Source organism: Phyllostomus discolor, chromosome 8, assembly GCF_004126475.2.
Source record: "Phyllostomus discolor isolate MPI-MPIP mPhyDis1 chromosome 8, mPhyDis1.pri.v3, whole genome shotgun sequence".
Taxonomy (NCBI): Eukaryota; Metazoa; Chordata; class Mammalia; order Chiroptera; family Phyllostomidae; genus Phyllostomus; species Phyllostomus discolor.
Window position 1 is genome coordinate 70982926 of NC_040910.2, and position 26262 is coordinate 71009187.

The 26262-nt window shown below is 39.3% G+C and overlaps 1 protein-coding gene across 2 annotated transcripts in view; it reads right to left on the bottom strand.

The window, feature by feature from the left end:
• The window catches only part of DNAH2 (dynein axonemal heavy chain 2), a 101088-nt gene that overhangs the window by 65894 nt on the left and 8932 nt on the right, over positions 1-26262 (bottom strand). For both annotated transcript variants that reach the window (XM_036033052.1, XM_036033053.1), the window contains exons 5-14: positions 18361-18589; positions 17720-17830; positions 17325-17563; positions 16175-16366; positions 15333-15490; positions 14755-14842; positions 14208-14413; positions 13661-13790; positions 13207-13389; positions 10935-11149 (exon numbers count right to left, since the gene is read on the bottom strand). In XM_036033052.1, coding sequence (XP_035888945.1) covers positions 10935-11149; positions 13207-13389; positions 13661-13790; positions 14208-14413; positions 14755-14842; positions 15333-15490; positions 16175-16366; positions 17325-17563; positions 17720-17830; positions 18361-18589 — 1751 coding nt within the window. The remainder of the gene's footprint in view (positions 1-10934; positions 11150-13206; positions 13390-13660; positions 13791-14207; positions 14414-14754; positions 14843-15332; positions 15491-16174; positions 16367-17324; positions 17564-17719; positions 17831-18360; positions 18590-26262) is intronic.

Sequence of the window (26262 nt, forward strand, 5' to 3'; positions counted from 1 at the left end):
TTTCATAAAATAAGGGCTTGGTGATGATGAACTCCTTTAACTTGACCTTATCTGAGAAGCACTTTATCTGCTCTTCCACTCTAAATGAAAGTTTTGCTGGATAGAGCAATCTTGGATGGAGGTCCTTGCCTTTCATGACTTGAAATACTTCTTTCCAGCCCCTTCTTGCCTGCAAGGTCTCTTTTGAGAAATCAGCTGACAGTCTGATGGGAACTCCTTTGTAGGTAACTGTCTCCTTATCTCTTGCTGCTTCTAGGATTCTCTCCTTCATTTTCATCTTGGCTAATGTAATTATGATGTGCTTGGTGTGTTCCTCCTTGGGTCCAACTTCTTTGGGACTCTCTGAGCTTCCTGGACCTCCTGGAAGTCTATTTCCTTTGCCAGATTGGGGAAGTTCTCCTCTATTATTTGTTCAAATAAGTTTTCCACTTGTTGCTCTTCCTCTTCCCCTTCTGGTATCCCTATAATTCAGATGTTGGAACATTTAAAGATGTCCTGGAGATTCCTGAGCCTCTCCTCATTTTTTTTTGGAGGGGGGATTATTGTTTCTTCCTTATTTTCTGATGGGTTGTTTCTTTCTTCCTTGTGGTCCACTCCATTGATTTGAGTCCCAGTTTTCTTCCCATCACTATTGGTTCCCTGTGCATTTTCGTTCGTTTCACTTAGCATAGCCTTCATTTTTTTTGTCTAATTTGCAACCAAACTCAACCAATTCTGTGAGCATCCTGATTACCAGTGCTTTGAACTATGCATCTGATAGTTTGGCTATCTCTTCGTTGCTTAGTTGTATTTGTTCTGGAGCTTTGATCTGATCTTCATTTGAGCCATTATTTTTTTTTTTGTCTTGATGCGTCTGTTATGTAGTGAGGGGTGGAACCTTAGGCGTTCACCAGGGCAGGACAACCCATGTCTCTGTGTTGTGACGCTGTATGTGGGGCAGGGGTCAGAGAGGGAACAATGGCACTTGTTCCACTCTCTGTCGAATTTCAGTCCCTTCTGCCCCTTCCCCCAAGCAAACTGGGCCCTTCTGGTGCTGATTACCATGTGGATGGGTTTGTGTATGTCCTGCAACCCTGTGGGTCTCTCCAACGAACTCTCCTGTGAGGCTGGGAGTCTCTCTCTGCACATCAACACCCACAGGTGTTTTCAATCAGCATTTTGAGGCTTTATTTCCTGGTGCTGGAGCCCTGGGTTGTGCATTGTGTCTCTCTCCCCAGTTTTGCCTGGCTTATCTGCGCGCAAATGTGGGACTGCCCGGTCTGCCAGCCACCTTGCATGCCACGCCCCACTCCAAAATTGCTGCCTTGCTGGGTCCGCCCACTGCTGTCTTTTGTGCCCACCAGCCACTGCTTTTTTTGCCGCAACCCCTCTCCACCAGGCTGCCTGACTCTGCCCCTCCTACTGGTCTATTTTAACTCCTTGGTTGTCGGACGTCCATACAGTTCAATTTTCTGTCATTTCTGGTTGTTATTTTGTTTCTAAATTGTTGTTGTCCTTATTTTGGTTGTGTAAGGAGGCACAGTGTGTCTACCTATGCCTCCATCTTGGCTGGAAGTCCCTACAGCCTACCTTCTGAAAAGAATCATTCTCAAGAACTCCATTTCTTTTCCTCCCACTCCTCAGCCCTCTGAGAGCCACCCCCACTTCACCTCTAAAACTGTTCTCATCAAGTTTCCACAAGACCTTTTTTTTACTTCTTTTTTAAAAAAGATTTTATTTATTTATTTATTTTAGACAGAGGGGAAGGGAAGGAGAAAGAGAAGAAGAGAAACATCAATGTGTGGTTGCTTCTCACACACCCCCATCTGGGGACCTGGCCCACAACCCAGGCATGTACCCTGACTGGGAATCAAACTGGCAAGCTTTGGTTCACAAACCGGTGCTCAATCCACTGAGCCACACCAACCAGGGCTCCACAGGACTTCTTGTAGTTAAACATCGCGGACCTCCTCAGGCCCTATCCCCCTTGATCTCTCTGCAGGCCTTAACATTATGATGGACTGCTCCACGCCTTCCTTGGACACTTGTTTCCTGGCTCATAGACCACAGTTCTCCTCTTGTCTGCCCTGCCCTTCAGTAGAATTATGCTTCTCTGTCCAATGTCACTTGGAAATCACATTGAGTCAGGCACTGGAGACTCAGTAAAAAAACCACTTTCCCCGGGAAACATAGTTCCTTAAATAAGGGCTCCTGCAGTTTCTTCACATCCAACACATTCTCCCTGAATGATCTCATCCACTGCCATGGCTTCAGCTGCCTTCTGTAAGCTGATGACTCCCAAAACTACATGGCTAACCTGTGCTCTAGACTTCTTTATTTGTTTTTTTATAATCCTACAATTCCTACAATATTGTAGGAAAAGAAATGGAGTATACTGTATACTGTATTGTTTACCATTCCAACTCATCTCCTTCCATCACCATTTATCCTCCCTTTATCTTCTTCTAACTCCCCTCACTCCCCTTCTTGAGCCCTAGACTTCTATGCCTAACTTTCCAGTAGGTATTGCTCCGTATTGTCTCACAGGTGCATCACTCTCACTGTGTCCACAAACAAATTCACCATCTGCTCTGTAAACTTGGAATTCTTGTCTCAGGGAACAGCACCATCGGCTGCCTAAACCAGAACTCTGTGTCCTCCCTCAGCCTCACTTTCCAACATCCAACTGACTACCAATTCCTTTGGTTTTAACAGACAAAAGCAAAGTTCAGAAATTTTGATGTCTCCAAGGCAAGTGCAGTTCAACTGTGATGATAAATAGTAACCGACATTTGGCCTAAAGTTGAGCTAAAGAGCTTAAAGCATCTGTTGCCATATGGAAATGCCAGTCCAATGTGACTACTTTGTGATTTTTCAAGAGAGGCCAATGAGTGTGCTTTTATATAAAATCCCCTGAACAACTAATTCAACTGAAAAATAATTATAAGTGGGGGCTTCTGGAGTACTGGCAATGTTCTTTCCTTGACCTGGGTGATAGTTGCAAGGGTATTTATTTTGTACCTATTTGTTAGGCTGAATGTGTAGGTTTTAGGTTCTTCTCTGTGTGTACGCTATATGTTTCATAACAAGAAATGTTTTTTAAAGGAAAAAGCTATTTAAACAATAAATTATTTGTAAAAGTGACTGGGTACAAAATTAACTTATTGATATCAAAGTTTTCCAATATAAAAACTGTAACCAGTTAAACATTATCATAAAGGAAAAGAGCCCCATGATAATTAAAACAATAAAAATAAAATAACAAAAATTAACAAATTAATAATAAATGTTTATATGTTACAACATTTACAAATGTTATATGTAACATTTGTATATTATAACATTATAGATCATAACACTTCTTGTTCATGGATTAACATAAATGGAAAAAATGACATGGATTAAAAAACAAGACTTAAATAAATGAAAGAAAAATACACTATTCTTGGATAGAAACACTCAAATTTTAAAGATGTTCATTCTTCTTAAGTTAACCTATAAATTTAACCCAATCCTTTCTCTTATAAAAAATAAAAATGGGACTATTTTTGGAACTAAGCAAATCAATTATAAAGTTCTTATGGGAAATATGTATTTAAAATACTCAAGAAAACTCTGAAAAAGGAAAGTAATGAAGACAATAATTAAAACAGTTTAGTCCCTGCACATGAACAGAAAAACATACCAGAACAGAATAGTGAATCCCAAAATAGACACAAATTATACTTGGGAATTTGTTATATTATAAAAATAGCAGTTCAGTAAATGAGATTGGGTCAACTGGCTAGCTATCTGGGAATTAAAAAAAAAGAAAAAAGTTGTACCTCTCTCCTTACACGAAAATAAATTACAAATGGATCAAAGATCTAAATGTAAAGAAGATCCCTAACTTGTATGCCTTGTTTGGACATCGTGCCACAGAGCAAAATGTCACCAGTTCAATTCCCTGTCAGGGCACATGAGCAGGCTGTGGGTTCAGTCTCCAAGCATGGTGCACATGAGAGGCAAACAATCAATGTTTCTCTCTCATATTGATCTTTCTCTCCCTCTCTTCTTCCTTTTCCTTCTCTCTAAAAAATAAATACATTTTTAAAATAAATTTAAAACATAAAGAAAAAAATCACAAAATACCAGGAATTTTTTTTTCAGACAATTAAAAATATTTTAAAATAGCCCTGGCTGGTGTAGCTCTGTAGATTGAGCACCAGCCTTCGAACCAAAGGGCTGGTTCAATTCCCAGTCAGGGCACATGCCTAGGTTGCAGGCCAGGTCCCCAGTGGGGTGTGTGCAAGAGGCAACCACACATTGATGTTTCTCTCTCTTTTCTCTCTCCCTTCCCCTCTCTCTAAAAATAAGTAAATAAAATCTTGTAAACAATATTTTAAAATAATTTATATTTTTTAATTATTTTTTATTTTTTTAAATTACAGTTGACATGCAGCATTATATTAGTTTAGGTATACGCCCCAGTGATTAGACATTATATAAATTACCAAGTGATCATCCTGATAAATCTCATACCCATCTGACACCATACTTAGTTACTAGAATATAATTAACTACATTCCCTATGCTGTACTTTACATCCCCATAACTATTCTTTAACAACAAATTTGTACTTCTTAATACCTTCACCTTTTGACCCAATCTTCTAATCTCCCTCCCATCTGGCAACCTTCAAAATGTTTTCTGTATCTATGAGTCTGCTTCTGTTCTGCTTCTTTATTTATTTGGGGTTTTTTTAAAGATTCATTTCTCCTGGCTGGCGTAGCTCAGTGGATTGAGCATGGGCTGTGAACCAAAGTGTTGCAGGTTCGATTCCCAGTCAGGGTACATGCCTGGGTTGCAGGCCATGGCCCCCAGCAACCGCACATTGATGTTTCTCTCTCTCTTTCTCCCTCCCTTCCCTCTCTAAAAATAAATGAATAACATCTTTAAAAAAAAAAAGATGCATTTCTCGATAGATATGTATTTATTGCCATATTATTGTTCATAGTTTTTAAACCTTTTCCCCATCTTTTTCTTTAAAAAGACCCTTTAACATTTAATGTAATACTGATTTGGTGGTGATGAACTCCTTTAGCATTTTATTGTGTGAGGAGCTCTTTATCTGCCCTTCAAACCTAAATGATAGCTTTGCTGGGTAGAGTTATCTTGGTTGTAGGTCCTTGCTTTTCAACATTTTGTATATTTCTTGCCAATCCCTTTTTCCTGCAAAGTTTCTTTGGAGAAATCAGCTGACAGTCTTATGAGAACTCCCTTGTAAGTACCTATCTGCTTTTCTCTTGCTGCTCTTTGTCTTTAACCTTTTGCATTTTAAATATTTTTAAAATAAAAAATCTTGAATAAAAAGTATTTGATTTTTAAAGTATATTTTATTGGTTATGCTATTACAGTTGTCCCAATTTTTGTCTCCCCTTTATCCCTCCTCTGCCCTGCACCAACCCTCATCCTCCACCATTCCCTCCCCCAACACCTTAGTGCATGTCCAAGGGTTGTACATATAAGTTCTTTGGCTCCTCTGTTTCCAATAGTATTCTTAACCTGCCCCCATCTATTTTATGGCTACCAATTATGCTTCTTATTCCCTGTACCTTCCCCACCCACTCACTCCCTCCCCCTCCCCACTGATAACACTCCAGATGATCTCCATTTCTGCGATTCTGTTCCTGTTCTAGTTGTTTGTTAGTTTGCTTTTGTTTTGTTTTTAGGTTCAATTATTGGTAGTTGTGAGTTTGTTGTCATTTTCCTATTCATATTTTTGATCATCTTCTTTTTCTTAGATAAGTCCCTTTAACATTTCATATTATAATGGCTTGGTGATGATAAACTCCTTTAACTTGACCTTATCTGGGAAGCACTTTGTGTGCCCTCCCATTCTAAATGATAGCTTTGCTGGATAAAGTAATCTTGGATGTAGGTCCTTGCCTTTTATGACTTTGAATACTTCTTTCCAGCCCTTTCTTGCCTATAAGATTTCTTTTGAGAAATCAGCTAATAATCTCATGGGAACTCCTGTGTAAGTAACTCTCTCCTTTCCTCTTGCTGCTTTTAAGATTCTCTCTTTAACTTTAATCTTAGATAACTTAATTATGATGTGCCTTGGTGTGTGCTTCCTTGGGTCCAACTTCTTGGGGACTCTCTGAGCTACCTGGACTTCCTGGAAGTCTATTTCCTTCACCAGATTGGGGCAGTTTTCCTTCATTGTTTGTTCAAATAAGTTTTCAATTTCTTGGTCTCATTCTTCTCTTTCTGGCACCCCCATGATTCGGATGTTGTAGTGTCTAAAGTTGCCCCATAGGTTTCTAAGCCTCTCCTTGTTTTTCTGAATTCTTGTTTCTTCATTCTGTTCTAGATGGATGTTTATTTCTTCCTTTTATTCCAAATTATTGTTGATTTGAGTCCTGGTTTCCTTTTCTTCTCTGTTGGTTCCCTGTATATTTTGGGTTATTTTATTTTGTGTAGCCTTCATTACTTCCTTCATTTTGTGACTGAGCTCAATCAGTTCTGTAAGCATCCTGATTACCAGTGTTTTGAACTCTGTATCAGATATGTTGTCTATCTCCTCATTGCTTAGCTCTTTTTCTGGGATTTTGATCTGTTCTTTCATTTGGACCATATTTCTTTGTCTCAGCACACCTGTTATGTTGTAAGGGGGCAGAGCTTTAGTTATTCACCAGGGTGGGGCAACCCACGTGGCTGCATTGTGGTGCTATCTGTGAGGGAGCGGTCTTAGAGGGAACAATGCCACTCGCTCACTCTGCTCTAGCCCCACCTTCCAACAAATTCTCCTGTGAGACTGGGAGTTTCTCCCACTGTAGCAAGCCCCACAGTATTTTACAGACAGAGGTTTTGAGTCTTTAGTTCCTGTTCAGCCAGCCCCACCTCACCCACCACCTTGCAGCACATCCTCTCTGCTCAGCTGCCAGTCTCACCCCTCCTACTGGACTGGATGAATGTTTCTTTAACTCCTTGGTTGTTGGCATTCTATGCAGTTTGATTTTCTGGCACTTCTGGTTTGCTTATTTTTTTCTTTAATTGGTTGTTATCCTTCTTTTGGTTGTGCAAGGAAGCAAAGCATTTCTTCCTACACATCTATCTTGGCTGGAACCAATTATTTGATTTTTTAAAATCTGTGTGGTCTCTTTTATTTTCTTTAAATGAAATTTCACTTTTTAATCACAAGATAAAAGGTCCCACAATGTGAAAAGGCTCTTATGAAACTTTGTATTCTGATTACTACTGAAATGTTATTTCTAGAGGATATTGAGGTAAATATTCTAGAATATTTTGTGTCTGTTCTACAGGAAAGTACTGAATTAACAATATAGAAAATAATATCACATTTCATGTTTTACAAAGGATTATATTTTTATCTTTATTGAAGAGTAAACTTCCAATGAAGTACACTATTTCAAGTGCTAATTTATTTGTGGTATGTCCTTTAAGGGACTGTGGGACAAGAAATGCTGTTTTTCAAACCTTGACAATCTCCACTAAAGTTTGTGCTATTTTTGAAACTGTCTAAATATGACAAAGCAAACAAGCCTCTCTCAAATACCAATGAACAATAACAACAACAAAAACAATGAACAGGGAATTACCAGACATGTAAAGAAAGGCTCCAAACTAAAAGAGAAAGGCCAAAACAAGCAAACAAAAAATTACTTTCAACCTAGAACTCCAAAGCCAGCCAGTGGTCCAACAAGTGGAACACAGAAAACAATTTTGTCACTCATGCAAGAACTCAAAAAATTTACCTCCTATGCACTGTGTTTGCAGAAAGCTACTACCGGATGCACTCCAAAATAAGGGTGTAAACTAAGAAAGAAGGAGACAAAGGAAATAGGAAGTCAAACAAGAGGCTCAGGGAAGTCCCAGGATGACACCTGTGTATCAGGAGGATAGTAAGCTCCAGGGGAAATAGCTCTAAGAAACGAATATCATACCTTAAAAGTAACATAGTGAGGAAAAATATTCACATTATTTTTATGGTTTGTCTGGAAGAACTAATGATAGTGAACAGTGTGCTAACAAAAATAGTGAGGTAATTATTAATTCCAAAAAGGAAAAACATTGTACAAGCAAGGAAAGCATTGCAATGACAGAATGTTTCTTGGTTCAGCAGTAAACAATACTAACAGTCATATTAAGATAAATGATGAATATTGATTTAACTAAAAATTATGCTATAACTACACTGGGAGGATAGATGAGTGTGAATATACATGGGAACATTTCTCTAAGCATAAACATATTTTCCTATGCTCTCCAAAATGGAGGCCTTGGATTTGTCTTCCTAAATATCATGGCAAGCCTACTTGGCCATATATATTATCCAACATTGTACCAAAATGTTTCTTCATTTTCTCACCTTGACAAGATTTTCAAAGTAACTTTAAAGCAAATTATCAAATTTTAACTTGTCAGTCAACAGGATGAATTTAGATAATACCTTCCTGATGTTAAGGTGAAAACCCTATGTGAAACTTTTTTCACAGCGATGTTCAGTTTTTGCCAGAATTTTGTCAATAATTTTCTGGAGTGCAAATTTTGTTTTATTGACAAATATTCTTTATAAAAATAAACCAACCTGGGAAATTATTTTTGTAAAATATTTTATGCCCTGGCTGGTGTAGCTCAGTTGGTTGGAGCATTGTTCCCTAGACCGAAGGGTCACAAGTTCGATTCCCAATCAGGGCACATACCCAGGTTGCAGGTTCAATCCCTGGTCAGGGTTTGTATGTGAGGGCAACCAAATTGATGTTTTTCTCTAACATTGTTGTTTCTCTCTCTCTTTCTCTCAAAGCAATGAAAAAAAAATGTCTTTTGGTGGGAATAAAAATTTTTAATAAAATAAAATATTTTATAATTTATCCTCACATGAGTGGCCAGGCAATAGAGGCAGGAAAGTGAAGCTGGCTCAGTTTAGTGCTGACAGCCCAGAATAAACTGACCCAATGGAGAAAGCACTATACGATTGGGGGAAAAGGAGAAAGTAGAAGCCCTAGACACTAAAAAACAAACAGATGTCAGTGTCCCCCATCCTGTTCTGGGGAAATTCCACTCCAGAGGAATCTGCTACGTGACATAGTGATAACACAGCTCTTTTCAGCCAGGGTATAGGCAACAGCTGGAATATGTTCGTGATAAGTGCAATCAGTAAAGCTGGTCTGGCCATAAAATATAGTTAAACCCAATTTTGACTTCAGAGTTCAAATATTTGGGTATATGGTGGGATAATAAACCCTTTGTGAGATAAAATAGGTGCTATTAGGGACTGGAAGGCTCCCACAACTCAGGGATAGTCAGGTAATTCTGAGGATAACCAGGACATTTGAAAGCATGCTTATTTCAAGATTTTATCTAGATATTGAACACAAAAGAGTAAATTGATAAAGTTATCTGCAACTCCTCAGAGTGTTAATAGGTTTTGGAAAAGCTGAAACTATCTTGAATTTCTTTATTGGTCTGATAAGCCCAGACTTTTCAAAATCCTTCCCTTTAATCATGTTTTTTCCCCATATATTATTTACTGGATTGAGGCAGTTTTATTTTAAAACCACAAAAATGTAAAGCAGCTTGTAACAGACCTCTCCAGAAAACAACTGCCAAAAAATAGGAGCACCTCTTCTCTCTGGAGGAAGTGTGTAGCCATTATTTGGGTTTCAGCTAAACCTAGGCCATAAATATTTGGCCCAAAGTTGTCTTGTTGTACTCTACTATAATGATTGTGCAAATGGCATTTTAGATAAATATCTGATGTGTTCCTCAAGAAGAGATGACCACAACAGACAGGAAAATTCTCTCTTAAGTTTATCCCAACTAGATGGACACTAGCAGCAAAGACCAGCTTTGTCATAGACTTACAGCAAACCTATTGCCCTTATCTTCACACCCTGCTTCTCAATTGCTTCCTAATCTGTGTGGCTTTGACCACCTCTGTCCTTTTCACTAACATCTTCACCTCACCCCTCTGGCCTGACATTCAGTCCTGCTTCTGCATCTTGATTCTTTTGTTCCTTCCTCAACCATTAGCTGTCAGCTCCCTGGTTAGGCTGCCTTCAACTGCCCAGGACAGACACACTCAGTTTCTTGTGTCCCCCAGACTCCATTTCTACACAGGCTTTTTCTGGCAAAGCTTCTTCTACATTTGCCCAACAAATAAAGACATTCTATGAGTTAAAGCCAATGCTAGTAGCAACAGCCTGGAAGCATGAGAAACAGCTCTTATTTTAGTGTCTGGCTGATGACATGAGGGAGCCAAAACCAATCAAGTAAAAAGTTATTTCCTTCCGATCAGGAAAAAACTGTCACCAGAAGGTTTGTAATCTCTGTAGACAGATGCCTTACATAGCTCTTTCTTTATTTTTCCCTTCTGCATCTTATATGGAAAGGAAGCACCGCTCTAAGAGTAGATACAAGTATTCACTCACAGAGTAACAGAAGGCAGGGACTTTACCATTGTATAAACTTCCTGTGCCTATCTTGGTTCCTACACATGGAAGGCACTCACTCAGTATATATTCATAATAACTAATAAGTGAATTAATTAAATTTTAAATAATTGTAATGTGAAAATGTTGTAGTTATAAAGCTATAGGAGAAGGCATATTCTGACAGCCCATCAGTTCTCAGGAAAGCCCACACACACCATGGCTCATGGGTTGGGGGATTTAGCTAAGCCATCACGGCCATCTAGTGGCAGGACACCTACATCACTGGTTTAGTAAGTTAGTGAGAGGGTTCTTTTTTTTTTTATGATAACCTGTAAAATTAAAATTAAGAAGTGATAGGAAACATATTACAGTATAAGGGAGAGTTAGAGAGAATGGAGAGAAAATCAAAAGATGGGAATTAAACTCTTGGGACAGTTGGGGAAGAGAATGGATCCAAAGACAGAATAAGTAGAAGGAGTTAGATAAAGGGAGATCAAGTGGGGGTAGGTCTTGTACTTGTCAAAGTTGATGTCCAGCATCCCTGCCTTCTCCTGGCTGATTCGTAACAATGGCATATCCAGCCGCCGAATGCAGTCCTTGTCCAGCGTTGATGTCCAGTCTTGGAAGGTTTTCCGAACCAGTTCATCAATGGCCTGAACCATCTGCTGGTAGGTATGTACACTCTCCTCTCCAGTCCCAATGTGAGGCAAGAAATGAGCACTAGAAAGACACTGAGGAGGAAGAACACAAATGAGAGGAGCCCACACACCACATTCCTCCGTGTTACCATCTCCCTGAGACCATACATACACATTCACCAACAATATGTGTAAGGCTTGCTATGGCGATTAATTTTGACTACTTAGAGCACCGATTTTCTTTCTTTCTTTCTTTTTTAGAACACTGCTGAGGGGTTTTGTCATTTAATTATTTTTTATTTTTCCATTATAGTTGGCATACAGTATTATATTAGTTTCAGGTATACACCCTGTGCTTAAACATTATATAACTTACTAAGTGCTCATCCCAATAAATCTCGTACCTATTGACACCATATATGGTTATCAGAATATGATTGACTATATTTCCTGTGCTGTACTTTACATCCCCATAACTATCCTGTAACAACCAATTTGTACTTCTTAACCCCTTCACCTTTTTCACCATCCCCTCAGCCCCCTTCCCATCTGGCAACCATCAAAATGTTCTCTATACCTATGAGTCTGTTTCTGTTCTGCTTCTTCATTTATTTTGTTTTTTAAATTCAATTGTTGATAAATATGTGTTTATTGCAATTTTGTTGTCCACATTTTTTCTTTTTTCTTCTTCTTAAAAAAGACCCTTCAACATTTAATGTAATACTGGTTTAGTGGTGATGAACTCCTCTAGCTTTTTCTTGTCTGGGGAGCTCTTTATCTGTCCTTAGATTTTAAATGATAACTTTTCTGGATAGAGTAATCTTGGTTATAGGTCCTTGTTTTTCATCACTTTGAATACTTCCTGCCAATCCCTCTGGCCTGCAAAGTTTCTGTTGAGAAATCAACTGACATTCTTATGAGAGCTCCCTTGTAGGTAATGAACTCTTTTCTCTTGTTGCTTTTAAGATTCTTAGAGCACCTGGCAGGTATGGCTCAGTGGATTGAGTGCCAGCCTGAGAATAAAAGGGTTTCTGGTTCTCTTCCCAGTCAGGGCACATGCCTGAGTTGGGGGCCAGGTCCCCAGTAAGAGGCTCTGCAAGAGGCAACCACACACTGATTTTTCCCTCTTTCTCTCCCTCACTTCCCCCATCTTTAAAAATAAATAATTAAAATCTTTAAAAAAAAAAAAAAAAGATTCTTGAGCACTGGTTTTTCAACCACTGGTATGCCTCAAGAATTTCTAAAATAAGCAATACCTGACACTTAGGAGCACTAACCTCTTTTCCCTTAGATTGTCAAATTAAAAAATGACAACAGCCATCCAATGTAAATGAATCAAAATTATACATATTTTTTGTCAGATCAGCCAAAAAATATATTTTTGTGTGTGCTGCATAATTTTAGTAGTTTATGTATGCCATGAGATGAAAAAGTTGAAAATAATTGCCTTAGAAGGAAGGTGGAGCTAAAAAGAAGAGTGAGAAGAAGAAAACAAGGCACAATGAGAAAAGGAGTCAAAATGTATAGGAGCGCAGAGATTCAGTTCAAGAAAAAAATGGGGAAAGAAAGTAAATTACACAAGGTGAAGGATTTAACAGGTACAAGACTGTAAACTACTATGAGCCCTCCCTTACCATAGTCTTAGCCCACCACTTTTTAGGAAGTTTCCAGTTGTCTGTGGGCTGCCTTATTCTCTCTCAGGACCAGTTAGATGATAACAGGTAGGTAGCTTTAGACTTACATTCCCAAAAAACTTGGGTGTTTTTTTCTCTTTCTTTGCACATATTCTTCTAGGCCAAACAGGCCCAATCAAGGCCTCAACTGTCCAGTTCTCTGGAGTTTGAAGTTGTATTACTTACTCTTCTGGTGGCCCAGCTTCTTAGATGCTGGCCTTATTCTTCCTCTCCACCTTGATATGAAATGCCTAAAATCACCCATACTCTACCAGCCAGACTCACCACTGCTGCAAATCCAAGGCCCTGGCCTGCCTTACTGAAAAGCTGCATCTGCCACTCCCTTGGGCAGACTTAGTCTCTTGTCATGAAAACTCTCTAGTGCATCTCTGGGTCGGGTCCCTCCCAGCATGTGGCACAGCCTGCAAACTCTACCATGTCACTGAGGACAGGTACTAGGAAAGGCCAGGCACTTACATTCATGACTCTGTCGATGCGGCGCCGTAGAATGCGCACCCAGTGTGCCTGTCCAGAATACTGGGCCTTGTAGGGCTCCAGATATGGCCATTTCTTGTTCAGTTCGCGGTTCACAAGGGCCAGTTCGGTATTAAATAGCATGTAGAGATCCACTGCCTTCTTGTCATATGTTCGCTTGATTGCCTAAGGAAGAAGAGAGAGAAGTCAACAATATGCCCTAGGGATGTGCATTCCTCCAGTTACTCATCCAAGAAGAAAGCTACACCCTGCTGTGGAAGTCACACTCTTTAGTAATCTGAAAAGCAGAGGAACAGAGGGAAGAAAAGAGGCACTGGCAACTCAGGACATGGGAAAGAGCAGAAAAGGAGGCAGGATGGTGTTTGGAAAGCTCAAGAAGAAGTGAAGGGAAGCATGAGAGAACTAGGGGTGGAGGAAGCAGACAGGACAGTGGCACCTCACGGGCTGAAAGCCTGTGGAAGGTATCCAGTAGCAGCACTCCGTGCTCTACATCTCGAACTTTCTCGAAGGCAGAGGTGATCAAGTTCTGAGTCATCACCTCCAGGTCCTTGACTCCAGCACGGAAACTGCATCATTAGAGAGGCATGTTAAAATGTGAGTGTGTTCACCTTCCCCCAAGTACATCCTGTGTAAGAATCCTGTGTTACATACGAAGAGCTTCCCACATGCTAGGCAAAGACTAAGTGCTTTACATGCATTAATCCATTTATTCCTTAAACCAAGGCAATGAGATACGTTCTGACACTAACCTTATTTCATAGATGAGGGAACAGAGGCTCTCACTGGTAGAGTAATTTGCCCAGTCACATATCTAGTATGTGGCAAAACTGGGATTCAAGACCTGAAAGGCTGACTCTGGAACCCTTCATCCCAGGAGACACCTCCTTCCTTATGCTCCATCCTGCCCACTCATTCACTGGTTGTCACCTTCATGCTTTACTTTTACACTCTTGCCATGTCAGAGTCAGCCATGGTTTTCTCACCGATTGTAGTCTTCATGCCAAGAGGTGTTCTTGACATCCAAGATGCCCCCGCGAACTGCTCGCAGAGTGTACAGATTTTTATGAAAGATGTCCTCAATCTCCAGCAAATTCCGTGTTATCTGAGGCCCCTGGGCACCAAAGAAGCAAGGAAGGGGACCTTGCTTGCCATCTTCCCAGCGGGCAAAATGGTACTGACAGTCACATACCTGAAAAGAAGTCAGCATGAGAATTTCTGCTCTCCTTTCTGAATCTGTAAGTCCTGGGCTCTTTGATTTAGTCTTAAATATCTAAAACCTAGGAAGGACCAAGCAGATGCAAGGGGCTAGTGGGATGCATTTTTGCTGTGGAATGAAATGTGAGATACTAAGGCAGTGATAACAGGCAAAAGTCTAAAAGATGGGGTGGTGGTAGGACACATAGTGATGCAGGAGGAGCCACAGAGATTAAGTTCTATGTTGAGCTTCTGCCCTAGCTCCCCAGCTCTTGCATGGGAATTCTGGAGCATCTGCTGTCAGCTTTGATTCTCCTACCCTCATAGTCTTCCCACCTCAATAAGGTCCTTGCAGCGTTGCACAAAAGCATCAACCTGAGCAAATATGCTGGTCTGGTCTAGGACCCAGCCCCGACTGGAGAACCTGTATTAGGAGAAAGACAGACCAAATCAAAAAGCAAGAACAGTATATATCAATCTGCCTATGCAAAGCTAGAACTGGGATTCTGTGTTCAGGGTGGATACTTAGAAAATGAGACCCCATGAAGCAGTTTTCCTGAACCCTGAGAGAGGAAGCGTAAGGTGAGAAGAACCAGAGAGGAGACAAAATGTCTCAGTTCTAGGAGAAGGTTTATGCATACATTGATGGAATTTCAGGCTTTAGAGCCAAGAAAGAAGGAAAAGACCAGGAAGGACTTCTGGGAGAAGAGGTGATTAGAGTGAGGAGAACCTAGAGTTGGGGCTAGAATATTTGTATCCAGAGAGCAAATCTGGATCCACAAAGAAACTCCCAGGTCTAGAAAAATATAAACCATAGGCTTAACAAAATAAGTGCACATGAAAGGAGTCAGAATCTACCCTCTACAGGAATGACAAGGGGGAATATACGGAATGTCAAAGGAGACACATCATACTGGGTATGCATCTGCACAGCTTGCAAGTAATGATCTTTCCAGGCATGACAACAGGAAATGCAGCCGTGTAGGTCCTCCTTGCTAGAATTGACATATCCTTCAAAGATTCGGTCCAGGGAGATGGCATGGCAGCATAAGCGGATGATCTCATTGCTCATCTGCAGAAGGGGTCCCAACAGTCTCATTTCACAGCCTCAGTTGCACCCATCCCCTTCATGCAATCTCCCTGATGTGCCTCACATCTCAGCCACCTACTTCTTGATTTGACTCCTGATACCCATCTTGCCTAGGTCCTCCACTGCTGGTGGGCAGCCCCTCTGAGTTCCACCTCCCTCCCTGCCCCAACCTGCCTCACAGCTGCCCTTCCTAGCCAGCATTCAGCGTCCTCCCACACTTCACCTCCATCACTCCAAATGAAATGTGCCCAGTCCTGCTCCTCAAAAGCTGGTTTTCCTTCCTAAACCTTCCTCTCCCCCACTGCCATTTTCATCTTTGGAAATGAGAAGAAGAGGGTCTTCCCTTCCTGTAAACTCAGCCTTGGGAGTCTATCCTTCCTGCCTCCCTCTGCGTGCTCCATCAGCTCCTCTTCTCAAAGCCCCTCTTCTTGCCTAGGCTACTTCCACCTGGAAGCAAAATGTGCAGCCCAGACTCCAACTCTGAGCATCACTAATGCTGACAGTGCAGGCAGAAGCCTTTGGTCTCTGTGTGACCCGAAGGGTGCTCTTCACTGCCTTTTCACTACAGATCTTCTCTTAAGAGAATTCTACCTTCTTTCCAAAGTCTGAATCCTGTCAACATAGACACGCTGTAAAAACCCTCTGTCCTACTCTGCAGACACATACCTTTCGGAAGAGGGAGGTCAGTCTCTCCCGAGTGTTGTAGTAGGGAGAGTTGACCCAGATGATTCGGATGAGACTGATCAACTTGGGAAGCTTACTAGAGATATCCTTAGGGGGCATGAAGGCTAATTCCTGGTAAGGTTCCTTCAGGATTGACAAAAAAGTCAGGTTTGACTGTGCTTGACAAGAACCATCCTGGCAGTAAAGAGAAACCAGAAGTAGACTTACCCACTGGAAAGAACTGGTTCAAAGCAAGTACTTTTTATCAATCTGAACCCCATCCTGATCTGCCTCCAGGGGAAGCATTCCCCATTAACCCAATCCTACCTAGTACCAGTCATTCCAGGTCTCTGCAGCCCTCAGGACTTGAGTTTGCAATAATGAGTTTTATTCATTTACCAGTTTCTACAAAAGTATTTTCATGGCTTTTCTCATGTGTGAGTCCCATTTCCCCCACTAGACTGAGAGTTACCAAATTCAGTGTTTTTTGTCTATTCCTCTAGTTCCTACAGCTGAACTCAGCACTCTGCACAAAGTACTCAATAGCTGTTGATCAACGAACCAGACATGACTCCCATTTATCCCCATAGTTTTCACCATGATCCCCTTAACTGCCCTGTTCTCAACCAGGATTTCAGACTTCTCCATTAGCTGTGGCTCAACTCCCTTAATACCTAGCTTAAAATTCCACCTAGGGAGAGAAGTCTTTTCTCTCCATATTCTACAAATTGATCCTCTGTGTCCCAAAACCTACATAATCAGCTTGCCATACTAAATTAATTTTTAAGTGTTCATCTTATAACTCTTTTGGCCAAACCACATGGGTTCCTCTTTAGTCCCATGTCATCTAGTAATCCTATTTTGTGTAAGTCTTATTTTCTCAGCTGGATTGTAGGGGTTGGGTTCACAGAGGGTACTTAATGTATATTTGTTGATTACCATAACTAGCTGTCTCCCTGCTAAACTATAAGCTTTTTGGGAACTTCCTTGCATTCTACTAGTTTTATACTCTTCCACCAGTTCAAGTTCAAACATTGGGGGGGCCTATCTTTGCTGTTGATGATTACATTGGCTCCCTCATCTCAGCATCCTATATTGTCCCAAGCACTGTCCACTTTCTGCTAAGCCTCCATCTTTTGATCCATTCACAAACCTGGATCTGTTGAGCCAGTTTCATAAAGGGTGCCAAGTAGGATGACTTGGCAAGGCGCAGGATAGACTCAATGTGTTTCACTCCCTCCTTCACCAGCTGTGTACTGATGCCAGATAGGTCCATGCATCGGTTGCGCCAGAACTCAATCTCCTCCAAAGGACCTAAATTTTCTCCTGTCTCCACAGTCTCCTGGGCACTGAGCACCTCCTTTATCTGTCGGGTCCAGTGGATCATAGAAGCTTCAGGGGAGAACACAAAATTTCTTCATTTCTTTTCATTGCTCCCAGTTGTGCCCCCTACAGAGCCCCGCTAACCCAACTCCTTTCTCACCACCTGGGCTGCCTTCTCTCCTCTGCCCTAGGATCCCTGATGCACTGGCAATGCCAGCCACTCACTCTCTAGCCGCTGCACCAGCTCTTTGTCCTTAAACACCACTTCGGGCTTCATCATCATGGCCTCTGCAGGGATGTAGAGAACAGTGTGCCCCTCCAGTTTGTACCGAGTATCTAAGGAAAGAGTAGGACCATGGAACTTGACAGACAAGAATGAGTTTATGTCACCCCAGTTCCAATCATGGTTGATGATCTGGGGCCCAAAAAGTATTTCAGGAGAGCAGGCAGGAGTAACTGACTGATTCTTTTTCAATATCAAGAGGAAAAATGACAGAAGGCAAGAGGAAGACCCCATTGAGGTACAAGATTATCATAATACAGGGTCAAAAATCCTTGCCCTCAACACTCTCTCCTATGATATATGCACTCCCCCCAGCCCTGACACTGTCTGCATTTCCCCTTACCCAACATGTACTCTTTGAAATTTCCAACCCGAAGTTTCAAAAGGTCTGGCCAACCATTCTACAGCAGAAAACTGTATCTGGATTGGAAGACAAATTCTGTATCCTGTTTCATTCCTTCAACAAACACATACCAAATACCTACTCTGTGCCAAGCCACATAAATATTCAGCATGAATCTCCCACCTGCCTCATTAACTCTGCTGCTGGTGGGGCACAAGGCACTCAAGCCTTTCTTCTCACCTGTCAGGCAGGCCAAGAACCTGTGCAGATGAGAAGCAAAATGATTTCGAATGCTCTCAGGCCAGCTTGTGTTTGTAAAGACCTGAGGGGCAAAGACACCACTGAGGAGGCGAAGCAGGGCTGGGATGTAGGAACCTCGAACTGTCCCAAACTGCACAGTTGCCTCAAAGTTTTCTGGAGTGATGGGAACCAGTGCTTGGCGAATAAAGTACACAATCTGGTTCTGCGTCTGCATGAAAGACAGTAAATAGTTCAGAGTTCAGTTGCCAGGCCCAGCCATGATACCCAAAGGAAACTGAGGTTCCAATCATGAAAGCCTGGCCAAGTTCCCTGTGACTTTCCCTTAGCACATCCTGATCCTTCTACAAAAGTAAGTGTCATGAAGTGCTCCCTGCTTTTTGCAGGGACATAAGAGAGTCCATGTCCAGAGACACAGGGAGGAAATGCAGAGAGTATGCTTTTCATGCAGGGTAGATAGAGACTGTATATTTTGACCAACTTTGCTCCAGAACCTAGCACACTAGGACATACCAGATGCACAATAAATGTTGGACAAATGGATGGATGGAATGAAAAGAATAGAATGAATAAAGCACTTTCAGATATAGGAAAAGCAGAAAGGATGACTAGAAGAAATAGACAAATGTCTAGAATTCCCCATTATAGTTATACTTTTCTGCCAATTTTTCATTTATCCTTCAATTTTGTTTATGGTGAGTTTTTGTTGTTTACATTCAGAAATTTGTAACTTTCATGTAGTTAAAACTTTTTAAATTTAAAGCTTCTGACTTCAACATGCTTAGAAAGTTCGTTCCCATCAGATTCACCTTTGTTTTCTTTAGTGTTTTTATAACTACTCTTCATAATTTTTTGGTAGGAGTGAACAATGAAAGAAAGGTGGGACAACTATAACTGAACAACAATAAAGTTTTAAAAATGTTAATAGATTTTATAGAGAGAGAGAAGAAGTGAGAGAGAGAGAGAAACAATGATTTGTTCCACTTATTTATGCATTCTTTGATTGTTTCTTGTATGTGCCCTGACCAGAGATCAAACCTGCAATCTTGGCATGTCGGGACAATGCTCTAACCAACTGAGCTACCCTACCAGGGCATAATTTAATTTTTAAAACTGAAGATAAAGCACAAATAAGAAATTAGTAATTACTCATCTTTCCACTCCTCAGAATTAAATTTTGACATTTTGTGTCTATTTTTCAAAAAGCTTAACAACTATTATTTTCGTTAAATAATGTTAATTATAAATAACTGAAACAATGCAGAAATTTAAACAATGCATACAATTAAAATGTCATCTGAAATTCCACCACCCAGACAATGCTGTTTACATTAGAAAAAAAAAACAGTATTCCAAACATCTTTCTATAGATATATAATACAGAAAAATAAATTAGAATAGTTATTTCAAAATAGAATCATGCTACTTTTGAAAGTATTAAACTTAATTTATTTAATTTAACTTAACAATGTGAATATAATAAAGGAATTGATGAGCTTCAAATAAATTTTTCTTTACCTGTAAGAGAGGTTTCTTCCTAAAAAACTATTTCTAAGGTTATAAGGGAGATTATGAAAAATATTAAGAGGTTAGTTTTCTCACTACCTTTCTATTTTAAATTATATTGACTTACTGCTTTGCAAGATAAGAGTATTGACATCCTCACACTCCCTCTCATTTTCTCACCACTTCCCAATTTTTGTTACGGTATTAGTTTTACATTGTCCAAGATGATGACATTCACAATCTATAGCATAACCATAATTCCCATGCTTATTTACAGTATGAGTTATTTATTTAAATGAATTAAATGTTCATAGATTCTTTATTCCTGAGTTCTTTATTTGGTTCATTTCTTAATGAACTGAATGTTTGTTGATGACATATTTAAAGTAGGGTTCTTTCAAGATTGAAAATGACTGCCTATCTTGCCTTTACGCTTGACCATCTTGTCTGGAATAATACCCTGAGTCACACTAACTTTCCTGGAGGTGTGATCTTCTGCATGCTCCAAGAAGTCTGAGAGCAGCCTGATGTTTCCCTTGGTAGGTAATTATTTTTTGGACTGGAGACCTAAATAATTTTTCCCAAATTTTTATTTTGAAAAAAATTAATTTTTTGGAAAAAATTTTCAACCCATTAAAAAGTTGCAAGAAAAGTAGAATGAATAACAATATACCCTTCATCTAGAAGCAGCAGAGACATCATAATACTAATCCTTAAATACTTCACCATTTAGGCCTAGAAGTGAAGATATTCTCCAACAAACCTAACACTATAATATCCCACTAAAAAATGCATCTGCATATAACACTTTATAAAATATACAGTCCATATTCAATTTTCCCCAATGGTTCCAATAATGTCATTTACATCTGGTTTTTCCCATCCAGGATCCAATCCAGGATCACACACGGTCATGTTTCCTTATCCAGCTTTAATTCCACATAGTTCTCCAGTATTTTTCTTTCTTGCATAGCACTGACATTTCTAATAGTCCAGGCCAGTTATTCCCAAAATGTCCCTCAATTTGGATTCACCAGATTGTTTTCTCATTACTAGATTCAAGTTAAATATTCTTGGCAGGAATACCACAATGAAATAATTTCCTTGAATTTTAGTAGCTTAGTTAAGATATATATTGACATTCAACATTATGTAACAAATTTTGTGGAATAAAGAAACTTTTCATTTTCCAGAGTCAGTTCCTTCTGCAGTTCAGGGAAATTCTTTGTATTTTATCATTAAACTTATGTTCTGTTTGATTAGTTGGCTCTATCAGATCACCTGTGTCTGTCTTTCATATCTATTAACCTCTTATTGTTTGTCATTGTTTGTTTGTTTGTTGGTTGGTTTGTTTTCTGAATATACTGTAGCTATCTCAAGCCTCTCTTCTATGTCAAAACAAGCTTTCCAGGATAGCTATCTAGTTCCTTACTGTTTCTAACCCACTAGGTTTTATAACATGCTACTTTCTTTTTTTTTTTAAGATTTTATTTATTTATTTTTAGAGAGAGGGGAAGGGAAGGAGAAAGAAATGGAGAATTAATGTGTGGTTGCCTGTCACATGTCCCTCACTGGGGACCTGGCCCACAGCCTAGGCACGTGCCCTGACTGGAAGTCAAAACCAGCAGCCCTTTGGTTTGCAGGCCACTCAGCCCACTAAGCCACACCAGCCAGGGCACATGCTACTTTCTTTATTTCCTAAAATCTGTATCTCCCTTTTACTTCATTATCATGTTTTATCATTTCATCCCTCTGCTTTTTTAAAAATTGATTCATGTTTTTATTAAGTCATACTATAACATGATGCTTTTGTGAGGAATTTCCATTATGTTTTCTTTTTTTGCATGCTTTGTTCTGTTTTTTTGTTTTGTTTTGTTTTTCCCTTGATGTCATATGCTTGCAGTTGCCATGCAATTTCTTTTCACTTTCCTCATACTTGAGCAGCTCTATGAATTTATCCTTTTTGCTGTAATGTACTGTGGGTGACTTCTTCATGTCCCACTGTGAGAGCTCAGTTTGTTTCCCCTTCAATGTTAAAGAATTGAGTGTCTCATGTTTTATTTACTTTTCTCTAGCCTAAAAGAATTGCATGAAGGGATAAGCAGCTGGTAAAACAGCTGCTTATTTAAGCTTCAGCTAATTTAAAACAATGTAAAATCTTTGTTAAAATACCTGGCTTCTTTCTTTTCAGATTTTGTTAAATGCCCTACATCTAAACTTCACTCCTTATGCTGGGGTTCACCATTTCTGAAGGGAGTATGATTTCCTTAACTCAGTGCCTAAACCTTTCATTGGCTACCATTTTTAAAGTTTATTAGATGTGATTTTACTTCTTTCCTTGTTTGTTTACTCTTGGGTGTTTTCTTCTGGTTTTACTTTTGCTTATTTTATCAAGTATGCAATAATTTTTTAAGGAAGTGTCAGTTGGCCATCTTAACCCAGGAGAATATCATTAACTATGTGACCTATTTAGAATGTATTCCAGCATGCTAAATAGATTTTTTTTCAGCTTTAGTGGGGCATATTTAATAAATAAAAATTGTACATACTTAAGGTATAGAACTTGATTTTTTAAATATTTTATTTATTTGTTTGTTTGTTTATGAGAAGGGAGGGTGAAAGAAGGGAAGAGAAACATGGATCAGTTGCCTCTCACACACCCAGCCGGACACCTGGCCCACAACCTAGGCATGTGCCCTGACTAGGAATCAAACCAACAACCTTTTGGTTCACAGGATACCCAATCCACAGAGCCACACCAGTCAGGGCTGACTTGATGTTTTGATATGTATATACATTGTGAAATGATCACCAAAATCAAGCTAATTAACATATCCATATATCTCATATAGTTACCATTCCCTTCTTTCCTTCCTTCCTTCCTTGCTTCCTTTTTTGTATGTGTGTGGTGAAAACACTTAAGATTTGCCCTCTTAGCAAATTTCAAGTACACAATCCAGTTTTATTAACTATAGTTACCATGCTGTATATTAGATCTAGAAACTTTGTATCCCTCCCCTGAAGTTTTACTGTGATATAATCAACCTATAACATTATATTGTTAGTTTAAGGTGTACAACATGATTTGATATATTAATTTACTGCAAAATTATTGCTAAAAGTTCAGTGAGCATCTATCACCTCACAGTTACAAATTGTCTTATCATGAGAATGTTTAAGGTCTATTCACTTAACAACTTTCAACTATACAATACAGGATTGTTAACTATAGTCACCAACTATATATTACATACCCAGAACTTATTTATCTTATAACTGAAAGTTTGTACCTTTTGACCATTTTCACCCTTTTTCCCTGTTCCCTGACCCCCTGACTCTGCCAACCATCAATCTGTAATCTATTTCAACAAGTTAGAGTTTTTTTCCCCTAGATTCCACATATAAGTGAGATCAAACAATATTTGTCTTTGTCTGACTTATTTCGCTGAGTATAATGCCCCTCAGGTCCATCCATGTTGTTGCAAATGGTAGAATTTTTTTCTTTCTCATTGTTGAATAATACTCCGTTGTAATAATATCCTATTTCTTAGTCAGATTATTTGTCATTTTGTCAATAATATACATATCATATATATATACACACACACACACACACACACACACACATACATTTTCTTTACCCATTTGTCATCCATCACTGGACACTCCAGTTGTTTCCATGTCTTGGCTATTATAAATAATACTACAATGAACATAAGGGTACAGATATCACTTCAAGAGAGTGATTTCATTCCTTTTAGATATATACCTAAGAGGGGAATTGCTGGATCATATGGTAGTTATATTTTTAAATTTTTGAGGAAAAGCCATACTATTTTCCATAGTGGCTGTACCAATTTAATTGCCAACAAATGTTCCCCCCTTTTTTTTTCACATCCTCACTAATGTTTGTTATCTCTTGTCTCTTTGATAATAGCCATTCTAAAAGATGTGAAGTGATATCTCATTGTGGTTTTCATTTGCATTTCCCTGATAATTAGTGATGTTGAGCATCTTTTCACCTACCTGTTGACCATTTGTATACCTTCTTTGGGAAAACATATTTTCAATTCCTCTGCCTATTTCTTAGTCAAATTATTTGTCATTTTACTGTTGAGTTGTATGAGTTCTTTATATTTTTTGGATAATAACCTCTTATTGGATTTATAATTTACAAAGATTTTCTCCCATTCCTTAGGTTTTCTTTTCATTTTGTTGGTTTCCTTTGCTGTGCAGGAAATTTTCCATTTGATGTAGTTCCGCTTGTTTGTTTTTGCTTTCATTGCCTTCACTTTTGGTGTCAGGAACTTTGTACTGTTTGACCAACATCTCCTCATTTCCCACTCCCTTCAGCTAATAGATTTTTTTTTTAGATTTTATTTATTTATTTTTAGAGAGAGAGGAAGGGAAGGAGAACAGAGGGAGAGAAACATCAATGTGTGGTTGCCTCTCACACGCACCCCACTGGGGACCTGGCCCACAACCCAGGCAAGTGCCCTGACTGGGAATCGACCAGGCAACCTTTTGGTTCCCAGGCCCGCCCTCGGTCAATCCAATGAGCTACACCAGCCAGAACTAAATAGAGCTTTTAATGGAAAAATGTTTTTCATGCTTCCCAATTCTATTCATTGAATAATTCATCCTTCCCCACTGATTTTAAATGCCATTTGTATAGAAAATGCTTGAATATATGGCTCTGTACATTCTATTTTTTTTTTTTTTTTTTTTTGCTGTGGCTTATATAATGTATATTGCTGCCCCAGTCCAACAGTTTGTAATTACTGTAGCTTAAGAAAAGATTTTCAGCCCTGGCTGGCGTAGCTCAGTGGATTAAGCACAGGCTGGGAACCAAAGTGTCCCAGGTTCGATTCCCAGCCAGGGTACATTCCTGGGTTGCAGGCCATAACCCCCAGCAACCGCACATTGATGTTTCTCTCTCTCTCTCTTTCTCTCTCCCTCCCACCCTTCCCTCTCTAAAAATAAATAAATAAAATCTTAAAAAAAAAAAAGTGAAACAACTGAAGATTTAAAACAAAACAGCATTTAAAAAAAAAGATTTTCATATTCACAAGTCTCCTCCATTACTTTTCTTCATCATTTTTTTTTTTGCTATTTTCATGCATTTTTCTGGATATATTTTAAGATCCTTTATAGTTTATACAAGGTATCTAGGGACTGTGGTGCTTTGACTGTAGTTGCATTAAAATGGTACATTTTTTATATGGAATGATCTCAATATAATACTGAGATTGCCACCCAGAAACAGGTATGGCTCACCATTTATTCAAATCTTCTTTCATGGCCTGCAGTGAGGTTGTTTTCTTTCATATAAATCCTACACATATTTTGCAAATTTTTGTCCCTTTAGTGAAAAAAATATTTTTTCATGGTTTTTGTAGCTGATTATTGCCAATATACAAGAAAAATCCATAACCTGTTTTTGCATTTAATATAAAATGTTTCACAAATGGTGCATTGCACAGGAGCACGCTCGTCTTCATTATCATTGCAATTTTTGTATATGTACTGGCAATAGAAGCAAAGCAATAGCCTTTTTCTTTTCCAACATTTTATTTCAAAAATTTTCAAACATACAACAAAATTAAAAGAATTTTACAATATTGACCTGTAAACCTACTGTGCAGATTCTACCACTAACATTTTACTATATGTCTTTTAACTGTCTCCCTACCCATGGTTTACCCTTCACTAATGTATTCTCCCCCTTGTTGAAGTACTTATTTATCTAATTCATGAAAGCCTTCAATATTTCCCTCTGGGACAGAGATCAAATTCTTTATTTTCTTTATTGATATTTTTAATTGGGAATTTTATGGAGAACTTTCCTCCATGTAATTCCCTTTATTCTTTTTTATTTTTTAAGCCTTACCCAAGGATCTGCTCATTGATTTTAGAGACAGGGGAATGGAGGGAGAGACATAGAGAGAGAGAAACATTGGTCGCCTCCTGTACACCCCTGAGTGCAGACCAAAGCCACAACCCAGGCATATGCCCTGACTGAGAATTGAGCCTATGACCTTTCAGCTCACGGGACAATACTCCAACCAACTGAGCCACACTGGCCAAGGCTATTTATTAATTTTTAGAGAGAGAGGAAGAGGGAGAGAAAGAGAAAGAAAGAAATGTCAATTTGGTGTTCCACCTATCCATATATTTATTGGTTGACTCTGCATGTGCCCTGACCAGGGATCAAACCAGCAACCTTGGCATGTAGGCATATAGGGGCAATGCTCCAACCAACAACTGAGCTACCCAACAAGTGTGAGGCCAAATCCTTTGCATAACATACAAGGCCATTCACAAGCTGACCCCAACCCACTTTTTCAGTATCGTTTTCCACAACTCCTCTCTTCTTTG